General features: G+C 33.1%; 1 protein-coding gene across 3 annotated transcripts in view; it reads right to left on the reverse strand.

The window, feature by feature from the left end:
- The window catches only part of fusl (transmembrane protein fuseless), a 28,059-nt gene that overhangs the window by 13,177 nt on the left and 1,560 nt on the right, over positions 1 to 13,322 (reverse strand). Inside the window, exons 1-5 of one of the 3 annotated variants that reach the window (XM_085203072.1) lie at positions 10,477 to 10,614; positions 9,722 to 9,869; positions 9,137 to 9,290; positions 8,059 to 8,256; positions 7,769 to 7,916 (exon numbers count right to left, since the gene is read on the reverse strand). In XM_085203072.1, the coding sequence (XP_085059198.1) occupies positions 7,769 to 7,916; positions 8,059 to 8,256; positions 9,137 to 9,290; positions 9,722 to 9,869 (648 nt within the window). In that variant the 5' untranslated portion in view covers positions 10,477 to 10,614. Of the gene's footprint in view, positions 1 to 2,479; positions 3,047 to 7,768; positions 7,917 to 8,058; positions 8,257 to 9,136; positions 9,291 to 9,721; positions 9,870 to 10,476; positions 10,615 to 13,322 lie in introns of those variants that run through there. The other 2 variants (XM_085203071.1, XM_085203075.1) reach the window with 2 other exon arrangements.

Here is a 13,322-nt window from a genome sequence, read left to right on the forward strand (position 1 = left end):
ACATTCTTATGTAAATTACCATAAATACGATAAATGTATCTAAAGTCCTACCCGTTGAGACACTTTCGCGCATGCGCTGCTTTAATGGTAAGTACTACATGAAAATAATGTACTGGAGTATTGTGCCTCTTAATAAGATCTACAAAAAAGTCCGCGAGAGCATATTCGTATCTTTTAAGGATAACGTGTAGTGATCATATTTCTGTCTAAAAATAATAATTTCAATATATATTTTATTGTGAGGGAAATTTTTCCATAATGGTATTAATCCTTATCCTTTAAAATACTTTATTAAATTTCTACGTTAAACGAAGATAAAATTAGCTTTTTACACTATTTCGAAATTGCGAATAGTTTTAGAGAAAAACGCATTTAATAGTTAACACATCACGCCGTTCACACAACAGCTGTATCGAGTCAAGTTTCACTTATCCCTTACTCTCAGCATATAAATAAGTATATTAGTTACGTTGGCCATTTAATGTAGATCAAAACTGTCTTTTACTGTTTTTCATTTTAATAAGTACTTTAGAAGTTGTTACAATATCAAAACATCCTTGCTGCGAAACGCGCCCCGCGACGTTTTGCTTATACAAGCGCGTCATGAGCAGTCATCGGTGGTTCAGTGGTAGAATGCTCGGCTGCCACGCGGGCGGCCCGGGTTCGATTCCCGGTCAATGAATTCTATTTAATTTTCCTCACAGGCAGCCACGTAGTGCTTGCTTTTCATCAGGGACAGAATACCCTCTTTAGTATTAACCACAAGCTCGAAAAAAAAAACCCGCCTGCCTCTATAGCAACGAAGATTTAGATGCGTTTGCACGTATTGGATAATTGGAGTTGAATGTATTATTTCAGCGCGATATATTTGGTTTCATATTTTTGTAGTAGTTATTAGTAGGTAGGCTTTTGTTTATAATTTCTTCCGTTTAAAAATAGTCATTTAACTATCTAAAAATAGTCATTTAAATATATTTTAATAAGTACTTGAAAAGATTAGTAGCACAGATTTAAAATTACGGTACCTACTAAAAATCCTTGCCGAGTAAAACAATTGGAAAATACTTATTGAAACTACGAAAATGCGGGTTGCATTAGGGTTTTATTAATTTTCACATTATCTTAAGTGCTTTGCAAACATACATTATATAAATAATCCAGTAGTAAAAGCGGGCGAAGCCGCAAGGGGGTTGCTAGTTCTTTATAATACGATAATAGCTTTAAAATAAATCTACAATGTTTTCCATTTCCCTGCTCTTGCAAAAGAGCAACTGTGCAATGTGCAACGAGAAACTGTGTTATGTTACACTTTTCGCCTAGGTACTTTAGAAACATTGTCTAAGTAGATTGAAAAAAAATATCAATTATGGTTTTTTAGAAAATGTATAAAAAAATTATAGCAGCAGGAAATTTGAATTTCGCCCTCGCCGCACCAAAAACTGCTAACTGATAGCTAAACTAAGAACTGAAGTCGTAATCCTAATTTCAGCTGAATCGGACACTGCCTAAATAAAGGGTTAAATTGAACTTGCAAGATTTCACATACAACTAACTCACTAGCACAGCAAGTTAAATAAAACCTTATTACTGACTGACTTCACGTTTTTTCCGCAAAGTACCCGGAGGGAACCTAATGTTAAGACACTCCGTTTTGCCTAATTATCGAAATTAGACTCTAGATGTAGTGTTTAATAAATGAAAAATAAACATGAAGTCATAAAATTGTAAAGTAGTTACTTTGCACGGGATAAAAGGTCAAGAGATTTAAAAAGATAATATGATTAGAAAACTTATATGTGAAAAGTGAAAGACAACGTGTCTCATGTCACAAGTCTTTCTATTATTATAACGATCAATGGAATAATTTATGCTAATGCATGTATTAAAATGCGGCGTTAAGATCCGCCACTTAATATGCATTATATTGAAACTTTGGTGAAATTGTTTATGTACATACAAATATATTAGTTTTTTTATAGCTTCACACATAGTAGGGTAGACAGAGGGAACCTGAACCTAGTGAGTGTTTTGCCTCATGTATTAGTTTTGTTTTGGCTTTTAAGAGGGGAGAGGTTTAATAAGAGGAACTATAAGTGTTAAGAATAAAATACAATGTCAGAAAGGATATAGTGTAAATGTACATATTATTTTTAATGTGAAATAAAAAATATGTTTTTTATCCTGTTCAAAGATACAATGATTGTAACTGCTTTCGCAATCTGAATTATTGAGTCTGCCGAATCGAAAGTCGTAGGTTCAATTCTCATACAAAATGGATTTTTGGATTTTAATTTTGAAATTTATGTCCGACTGCATATCACTAGTCCGTTAGTTAAATATGACTGCTTGTTAGTTAAATATGACGAAAATATTGTAAATTTTGGAAGCGATTTTGTAGTTAGACAAGTCGATAATTGTCGTTAGTATTTGTTTTATGGCCCTAAAACTAACTGGCATACGTATACAAAACTTTACTCACCGTTCTAAACATGGTGGGCACGTCAAAGTAGCCCTGAGGCGAATCGACAGCTACAGCGAAGGGCGCGGCACATATATTCCTCAATGTTCTCAGAGCAGCCAGCGACAACGTGGCCGCCACCGTCGTAGCCATAAGCGTCCTAGCACTATCTCCTGTACACTCGTTCAAGAGGTTCCAGACACCTCTCCAAGCGCCGACGCAGGCCATGCCCGCTACACACGTGTAGAAACGCGACAAAACATAATATACAACCTTCCCTCTATCCAATTTCAAATATTTGGTCAATTGTGTTTGAAACACGCAGAAGACGAGATCACAGCACAGACCGAACGTAGCGCACGCGGCCGCGCTGGCCACCGGGTCGCTTAGCACGTAGAGATCCATCAGGGACCATGTCGACTTCCAATACGTGACCACGGCCGGTGCTACCACGAAACTCGCGAAAACGACGTCGGCGAATTCCAGGAGAGCTGGATTCGTACCGCTTGTGAGAGTGCCGGTCAGGCCGGCGGTACTTCCACGCATGTTGATGCGAGCGCGCCGAGCCACGGGTTCAGTACGACTACAGATTATTCGTATATAATTGTATTATCATCGCGTCCTCTGACGTAATGTTTGGGTACCGTACTCCCTTTCGACTTTGGTTCGCTTTCTTCGGTTTATCTGTGTGGCACTTAAAGTCTTTGCGACGTGTTGTTGTGGTTGTTATCGGTCAAGTTGGCTTTGTGTTTTCCCGAAATTGGGGAAATTCTTGTCAATTATCTAATTTTTGCTAATTTTTTTTCTTCGTGAGTCACATATGGTAAATTGACTGGAATGAGTAAAATGAATGGAATTTAAAATTTTGAGAGACTGGGCGGTTTCATGCCGAAGCTTTTGAGAAAATAACACTGTAAGGAAAAACAGAGCGTATTCACAACGCTATTGTAGTCTTAGATTTTTATTTTTTTTATCCACCTGTCTCAAGCACCTTTTGCCAAAACTAGAAATAAGGTCACACTTTTTCTAATTTTTTTACAGAAACAGTGATAATATTTACTGAGCGGCGTTGAGTTTCGCCGCTTCTCTTAGTTGACTCTGGTTTTTTTTATAAAACATATAATAGAAAATAGAAATAGAAAAATCTGACAATATTTAAATTCCTATACATAACTAACTATTTCGTGATATATGTTTGCAATAAACCGGCTAACAATATACTTTAAGTAATAATAAAGCCATATCGAAAACACTTCTTAGCTTTTAATACGAATACAAATATTTACACTGAAATGGGATTGAACCCATGAACCTTGAGACGAAGTTTACTTAATATTTAAAAGTATTTGCAGATATTTAAAACTTATATAAAGATAAAGACGAATCTTTTCGAGAAGAATCGACGAGCCCAAATATATCTAAATTTGAGCGTGATGGTTAATTTCAAGACTTTTGACGGTCCCTACTGGAACTCCAATGATTTCTACAACCATATGGTGTTTGTGGGTTCACATTTAATTTGGGAATTTTCTTACCTGTCTGAGAAATGTTATAAGGTTATAACTATAAATATAGTACAAATACGTGCGTTTCTTCAGTTTGGTTACGTAAATCACTGCGAAAGTTTTTTGCAATCAAAAAATATTGGTATAAACGGAATTATTTTTTTTCCTAGATGCTTAAAGAAGAAAAGATATATTTTTAATTGTAATTTTATTTTTCATACAGAAAGGACACAGAAGGGTAGGAAAGAAAGAGACTAGTGTTAGAACACTCCGTTCTACATTTTCCGCCGAACTCTGGAGGCACTGCGAGTTGCGTGGGGAGAGCGCTATGTGGATATTGAGGATTTGTTTAATAAAATATGTACAAACAAACACAATATACGACATGTAACGCATTATATAATAATAAAACCTATTTCTTACAACTGTCAGCCAGTGTGCCGTATGCATAAGTAATCGTTAACTTAACACCTTTTTTCAATGTCTTTAAACGTCACCATTTTTATATCAATTATGGCATATTAAAATTGGGCATCCATTATTTAATACATATGAAAATTCGCTTTATTATGTCTTAAATTAAAGTTGTAATTTGAATAACACGGGTAATTATAAGTTTATGTAATTGTAACTAAGTTACAATTTAGTAATAAGTAACAACTAATAAATTTCGAATTAAAAGTGATAAGTCCAATAATTTTGTGTATTTAATTTTAAAATTTGCTCTACATGTATTTAAAAAATATTTTGATATCTGTGATGATATTTCTATTATTTATCTTTTTTTTACATTCACGCTGTATCCCACTTCGCTTCCCACTTTTCCCTGAATTCTGGAGGCATTGCGTGTTGAGCTGAATAAAATAAAATATTAAATATTTCATTTTCTCGAGTGGGAATTGAATCCACAATTCGCTTCAATTAGCTTTATTATTTCAATTCAATTCAATTAGATTTAAATCCAGAGCGACGAAATGAAAATATCTAATAATCCATTCCTTCCAGTAGGAATCAAACCCACAACCGTCGTATTTACAGTCACAAACTGCGCCATGACGACAAGAATATGAATATACGACCACGAGAGATCTTAAATGAAATCTGCATTTTGTTCTTAAGGCTAGTGTATACACTGAAAAGACTTCCTTCGTGTATTATATAAGTGCTATATGTAGACTTTTGTTACAAACAGGCCTCTAGAAGTGATTTAAACTGACGACTAATTTGTAATATTTTCCTCAAATAGCTAATAATTTTTGTTAATACATTTTTTCTTCAGCTTATGACGTAAATATGGAGATCGTTTCATGTCATATACATTAAAAAAATTAAATATATGAAATATTAAATAAAATAGTATTAAAAGCGTGTGACGTAAAATAGTTAAAGACAAAAACAATAAAGATAGGCTGCAAAGATACCCCGCACAAGGCATTACATTGTACTAATCCACCGGTAATAATGTGGGTATATGTATATGTACATATGTATCAAGTTGACAACAGCCTTTAATATATTATATTTTATTATATTTTGGTTATCAACTAGTTTTAGTAGTTTTTTTTTAGTTTTTTTCTGAAAAATAGGTAGAGAGAACCTAGTGTCAATACTCTCCGTTCTCGACTTCGTCGACAATCCGAGACACTGCGTGTGGTTTGGCGGAACTCAACACTGCGTCTAGCCAGAGCACGGAAATGCAAATTATTAATTGATTGAAAATATTTATATAATTTTACCCCAAGTAGGGTTTGAGTTCACAACCACCATGTTTACAGTCAGATGTTGTTCGCTAACATTAATTTGTGTTTCCATGAAATAAATTTAAAAGGTTTTTACCAAATCAACGCTAATAAATGCCACTAAAACAGCTGAAAGTATAAAGTGTTTTGTCAAGCATTTTACGTAGTATCGTTTTTAGGGTAGACTGGGGTCAGACCGCCCCCAATTATACTGTATTTTTATTAATTAATTAATCTATTATATATTATTTAATTAACTAATTACAATATAATCTAAGATTTTAGATTGACTCTAAAATCTAAGTCTCTAGAGTTTAGAATATCTATCTACATTTTAAAATCCTTGGAGTTGAATTCATAATCTCCGTGCGCTCTTTGCAACTAAATTACAATAGCGGAATGTTATTTATATAGTAAAACATACAAGTAATAAACAAAGTCAACGGACTTACATACATTAGCAGTGGAAAGATACCTGAAATATTATAATCTCCAACTTTTATGATTACAAATATGTATTTGTTTAATTATAATATTGTTGTTTTGCTCGACGTACGATTCGTTTGTATCGCTTAGACTCCATTTCCTTTATTTATTTCATTTGTTTGCTAGCACTTGTTGCTAGACGATAATAATATTTGTTGTGATTAAACGCTCTCGCGTGAGTTTGTGCCATTAAAGGGCGAAATGGGTGTCGGTGATCGTTCTAAGTTCGAATTTCACTCTGACGAATGCTTATATAAGAGAATATTTTTATTACCTCGTTTATATAGATAAATCGCGGAGGTGGGATCCGCACAGGTTCGTAAATAAACAACGTAGCCATTTGTTATTAGGTTCCCTAAGTACCATATATTTAAATCCTAAAAGAGTGACTTGCTGCTAAGTTTCTTCTAATCAAATAACAGTACAGAAACGAGCTCATTTCTTATTATTATATCGAGGTCCACTGCCGAACGTATTAGATTGTATAATTTAAGTCTGCAAAGTTTAATGTTTTAGAGTGTGGATGTGTATTAGAAAATAAATCTAGTACTAATATTTCTAAAAACAGTATATGGACAAAAATTATATTATCTCTATATATAATAAAAAGATACAAAAGTTACATGAAAGGGGTGGTGGTTAATTTAAATTTTCACATATATTTTCACACATTATAGGTGACAGTTTTAAAATATTACATTATACAAAAGGCCTACTATATTGTGAAAAAAATAACTAGCGCAATTTCAACAGTCGGGTTGTATTTGCCAATTTTGTTCAAATATTACAAATTCTCAAATATCTGCCAAACCACTGAAAATCGACTAACTTACTAGTATATGGGAGTGAAATGTATAGGTACTGAGGTCCTCTCGATCGCGTTACACTCTGTATATTATTTGTAAATATATATAAACATATATATATAAGTACATAAACTGTGACTGAATCGCTAAAGATCTTCATAATTTATATAATTTAAGCATTAAATTGGTTGACCCTCGCGTTAATATACGTAATGTGTAATGCTACTAGCAAATCATATTATGTTTCCGCTTCCTTTTCTCTATATTCATTCCTTGGCCTTGCCCTGTGCTTTATACTATATACTTTGAAATAGAAAAAAAGTAAGAATAATTGAATTGATGGTATAGGCTTGTCTTTGGGAAAATTTTGACGATTTTCGGTTCATTATACGCTGGTGAAAGTGAATTTTGATTAAATTGGCTAAGAGTCTCTGCTCTTGGTAACGTAGCGAAATATCTTTGTCTCTCTGCTTACTTATACAAAATTTAGCTGTATTTAGTTGGCAGTTTTATTTTCTATAACTATACATGTATAACTTACCTTACTCGAAGTTGTTGTGACGCTGTGCAACAGCGTATGACTGTACAGTGACGGTTGTTGGTTCAATCCCCCATCGAAGAAATTAATTATTTTCATTTCTTTACTCTCGTACAACACACAATGTTTGGAATATTCAACGGAAAGTGGAGAACGTAGTGTATTAGCACTAAGTCCCAGTGTCAATCATTTAGCACATATGCGAAATACTGCGTGAAGTAAAAAGAATAACTTACTTTCCGTTGAAATCTAGTTGTAAATATATAAGTGGGTTCCTTTCCATCAGTGACTAGGAAGTACGGCGACGCTAGCAAGTTGCGCGACGATCTTATGAATGTAATTATTACGTAGAAAATTGATGTAAAGACTGCATAGAGCGTAGCCCTGAAAAACATTTAAATCGTAAGCTTATAACTATGACATTATTATTAATATTTAGTTGTATTTAATGCGTCTCTTCCGCTTCATCTTATTGGTATTAATTCTTGTAAAGTATCGAAATACACTTAAGAAATAAGTAGGTTACCTGTTAAAATGATTATGATCACCAGGAGCAATCGTTGCTATCAAAGTGTCCAATAGCCCCCAACCTCCCCTCCAATGCATTATGTTTGCAAGGGTAAATATATAAGTATAAATTCTAGAAACAACTCTCTCCCGAAGCCATCTTCCTGCTCGGGCATCTTGTCCCCAAGCGTTCTTAGATCGTGATAGTAAAAGAGATCTGAAAATTTAAAAACAAATACTTTAGCAGTAATATTAAAATACTACAATTAGTGTTTAATTGTATTACTTAAAATTAAATATCATTATTATCTGCCAGTGCTGCTGTTGTAGAAAGTTTTCTGCATTGAAAAAAAATCAGCTTCACGCTAAATCGCGCACACGCCAGGGTAGGCAGAGGAAACCTAATGTTAAGATAACAAACAAAATTGTAAAGGTAATTATTCTAAATTATTTAAAATTTGTAATATACTCCTCTTAACCTTAAAACATAAATATCTTTTGGCCTATAGCAATCGGGAGCTGGGCCTTAAATTAGTCCATAATGAGTATGGCACGCGGTCTATTACCGCAGGCAAATTCGAGGTTCCTAGGGTACACAACTATTATGGTGACAGAACCCTAAGAAAACGTGTACCCTATGTGCTTAATGGTTTGCCTGAGGACATACGCCGCGAGCCAGACTTAAGGAGGTTTAAAATTAAACTTAGGGAGTATTTTCTGTCAACTGTTAATTGAACAGTAAAATACTTCTTGGTCTGATTTTGATCTAATATTAATGTAATTTTAATTTAAATCATATGTATAGAGACTCGGGATCCTGCAGTCAAACTCACAAAGAGTTTTGCAGGACATAGTTTAACTTTTTTATATATTGTAAAATGGTATTAATAAAATAAATAAATAAATAATAAAAATAAAATAAAAAAAAATTGTTCTCCATTTTTCGTCAAAATCTGGACGCATTGCGCTTTGAGTGTAGCGATGAAATGAAAATATTAAACATTTCACTAAAATAATTCAAAATTAATAAATTAGCAGCAAAAAAATATAAGAAATCTTTGTTAAAGAAAATATATTAGATGCATAAAAAAAGTGACCTGACTAAAGCAAAACATGTGTGTATCACGATGCCCAGAATAAATATCTGCGCGTGAGGAAAGACATGGGAGTGCATATCCATTATACCCCAGGTGCCTCGCCACACACTGACTACTTGTGGTGTTACGATGAACGCTGTAATCACTGCATCTCCTGAAATGACAAAATAACTTGTATTATACGTATTATCTACATATTACGTATTTTTAGGGTTCCGTACTTCTTAAGGAAAAAAGGAACTCTTATAAAGTCACTGTGTTGTCAGTCCGTCTGTCCATCTATCTGTTTGTCTATCTTAAAAGGGTCAAAATTTGGTATAAAGCCGCTAGTTCAAATGAGGTATCAAATGAAAGGGCTCTAGCTTAAGCTAAATTAAACAAAAAACTTGAATTTCAGAAAAAGCCTTCCAGGCTAGCCTTGTCAGGCTATACTACGTACATGTATGCTACCAATATTTTCCTTTAAGAACTCCGGACTGAGCGTATGTTGTTCCAATACACTGTGGGCTATACTATAGTCTCTATAGACACATATACTCGTACTCATTGCATCTACCTCTCATAGTACTTAGACATAAAAAATACCTGCTCCATAACCTAATTCTTCGTTGTCACATTCAATAGGTTCCTCAGTATCATCTGCGTCATCGATGTCTTCAGCGTCATCGTTAGAAGACTTTTCTGCTTTCGGTGCTCTTTGTGGTAATAGATTATCAGTAACATTTGGTGGCATCTGTCAATAGAATTGTAATAATTAAAATTATAAAAAGCAACAAAATCTAACGCAAAAAACTGAATCCATATGAAAATATATAACTAAACGATTAAATAACTAATATAGCCAATTTTGGAATGGTTACGTAATTCAATAAAAAAACATTTTTCGAAGTAGTTCTAAGTTTTCAGTAGGTGATAACGATATTAGTATTAAAATGTTTTCAATAATATAATTTTTTTTTACTTCTTCTCCACATATTTTCAGGTGGCTGTTCTGGGAACACTGTGTTCCCAGCTGGAAACCTAGTGTTAGGACACTTTGTCCATTACTGAGTGACGCAATTTAATGCCGTGCTTTGTTAAACAGAGTGGGGAAACGAAAATAATTTAAATGTCCCTAGAGGATAAAGATCAAATCCATAGCTATGGAGTATATCATCAGACACTGTCCAATTGCTCTACAAACTGCCTCAGAGAGTTCCTAGTAAAAAAACTAGATCTAGATTCTACACTAATATCTCGAGCACTTAAAATACGTCAAGTGTCCGCACAACTCTTGGTTAATTTAAAAGGCATATGAAGCGGCATCTTAATATATATTAGTAAAAAATATAATAACTTACATAATAATAGATGAAAATTAGGAAATACACTATAAAAAATCTATTAAGCACAGTAAAATAATTATGTTCAACATATTTTCTTTATATTAACTATAATTTTCTTGTAAATTCTCGACGGCTAACTACGTGCTACTACGGGTCGCATGATCATTAGAAATAACCTTGAACCGAAATCGATAATTTAGTTAGTAGTTCTATAGAGCCTAATGATGGGTAATAAATAATATAATTCTTTTGACGGCTTAAATATATTTTACATTTTAATTTTATATCAATATGACGCTATATTGCGTTGGCAAATACACAGCTAAATAATTTCGTAGATAGTTTCGATTTCAGTAGATAGCTGTAGGTCGATTCTAATCTGGTGAAATATTTATATTTCATATTTTAGGTTCCCGTACCTCAAAATAAAAAAGCGAACCTCTTTAGGGTAACTTTTTTATCCGTCGTAACTATCCGTCTGTTAATTTATTTTTTCTCTAGAACGCGTGGAGATATTAATGTTAAACATCTAGACCTAGATATAGTCCCTAGGAACCCAGAATAATATAAATAATATTCAATCGAAAGATAGGAGAGTTATTGCATCGTTTATATGGTTTATTTTTGCCGCATATGGTATGAAATTTAAATTATAATAATTAAATCTATTAAGCAGTCACACAGTATGGTCAGTAGACCATGGACGCTAAAGGAAAATTTTCGAAAAATTGAAACACGTACATATATTGCAGAAAAAACCAGAAGTAACTTATATAGTTCATATACAAAATGAGAGCAAACGCCAGCAAACTTAAGTTTGTCAATTTTTATAGGTCTCGTTGTCATGAATTTGAAAGAATTTTCCGTAAACAGGTCTGACTCATTCAGAACGTAGGTTTGGGGGCCCTGGGACCTCAGTCTCTAACGTTTGTATAACTATATCGCATATGTTGTGCCCTAATAATTAAATAACTAATATTTAAATGTAAATGTAAACAGCTGTTACCAATAGTATGTAATTTAATGTAATGTTGAATATAGAATAAATAACAAATTTAAGTTTTGTAATTATTACTTATTAATTTTGTAAAAATATAAGTTTTGTATGTTCTTTCGTAATTTAATTCCACTTCTCTCAATAAAATGAATGTTGAAAATGTATGAAAGATGGTAAAATTCCCAGATTTTAATTTATTATTTGGTTAAAACATCACTGTTATCACATATAGGTACGCTTCCGCGATCAAATATAAAAGATAACTGGAAGTTGATGCCTATCATCTTTGATAAAGGGACTATCTGTTAAAAAAGTAAATAGAGGCCAATGCGGAGCAGTGGGATGGTTCTGACTGTAAACGTGATAGTTGAAAGTTCGATTACCATAATATTCATTTCCCTTAGGGAAATGAATATATTTACCTAATTATTTCCTTAGTATGCAAAATGTACAGTTAAATTCCACCACTCAACACGCAATGAATCTAAAATTAAGCGAAAAAAAGCGTAAAAATGCTCAAAGTACCAAAAAAAAATACAAAATATTTAACAAAAAATAAATTAAATGCGCATATTAAATAAAAATAAATAAAATAAAATTTTTATTTCACCTTCTCTTTAGCAGCTAACACGAGTGGCGTATGCCAAGAGATTACACTACAATGTCTAAAAGTTACAACAAAAAGCACTTTAGTAATTTCTTTACAAGTAAAATTCCACTAATATCCCTAATGGTGCCATCAAGGGGATAGCTTTGTAAAGAACAAGCTGTCCAGTACATTTTGTAAATATCCTGGTAATGTAGATTAGTTTTCAGTTAATGGACTATTTAATTATATTGAAAGTAATCTATTTACATGCTCATGTGTAATTTAGTTGAAAATTTATAGTTTTTTTGTTCTCACACATCCATCCCACGAGGGTTCGGCCGAGAGAACAAGAAAAGTATTTGTTAAAACACAGTAAAATAGCTTCATATTGTATCCCGCCCGTCGCAGGGAAGGAGGCCGAGGAAACTTCGGGTGAATATTCTCCACTTTTGCATAATTTTCGATTTTTGATTGACGGAACTCAAGTTACCGCGTTATCTCACTTTTATTAATTGGTTTATAACTGGCCTATATTAACCTGGTTATTCGTACTGTAATTTTAATAAGAATTGTTATTTTATTACTCATTTGAATTTATTGCTCATCCAATGTTAATGTCTTCTTCGTACCTGTCACGATTTGCATGTGACCTTCCTTAGGGCAAAAATATATGCCATCTGCATTATATACGTTTTTAATTAAGTCTTTCGACTGTTCCGCCTACATTTTTATTCCAATTAAACCTTTTTCTATCGAAAGTCCATTGTATATAAATTTATTTCGGCGATCTAATAGAGGTAAGGCAAACGAGACAGAGTTGCGAATCTACAGCTCATAATTATCCCCATTTGAGATTTAGTTTCACAATTTTAATTTCACATCTATGTAACGTTAATGATCTCTTTTTCACTCGCTTTTATTAGGTGGGACTTAACAATCCTCAAATTAATTATATAATAAAATCTTATATAATAAAATATTATATAATAAAATCAATCTGAATTTAGAAGTCGTACCTAGCTTAGGCGACAATACAATACTGTGTTAACAGTATTAACGAGCTGGTGTAGTCATAAAGCCGGGATCAAAATATTGGAAGTTTTCCGAGGTTACTAGAAAACCGGACCGGACCCTAGATAGCTCCAAGCACATCCTATAGTACTTTTATCACTTGGTGTGTTTCTTTGGTTTTTTTTATATATTATTTAGATTTACGTTTTCTTGTATTAGACTCTACTTTCTCCACTTACCTTCCGAAATCGAGATAGTGCAAGG

This window comes from Heliconius melpomene, chromosome 19, assembly GCF_056956725.1.
Source record: "Heliconius melpomene rosina isolate 202511_hmr_F chromosome 19, ASM5695672v1, whole genome shotgun sequence".
Taxonomy (NCBI): Eukaryota; Metazoa; Arthropoda; class Insecta; order Lepidoptera; family Nymphalidae; genus Heliconius; species Heliconius melpomene.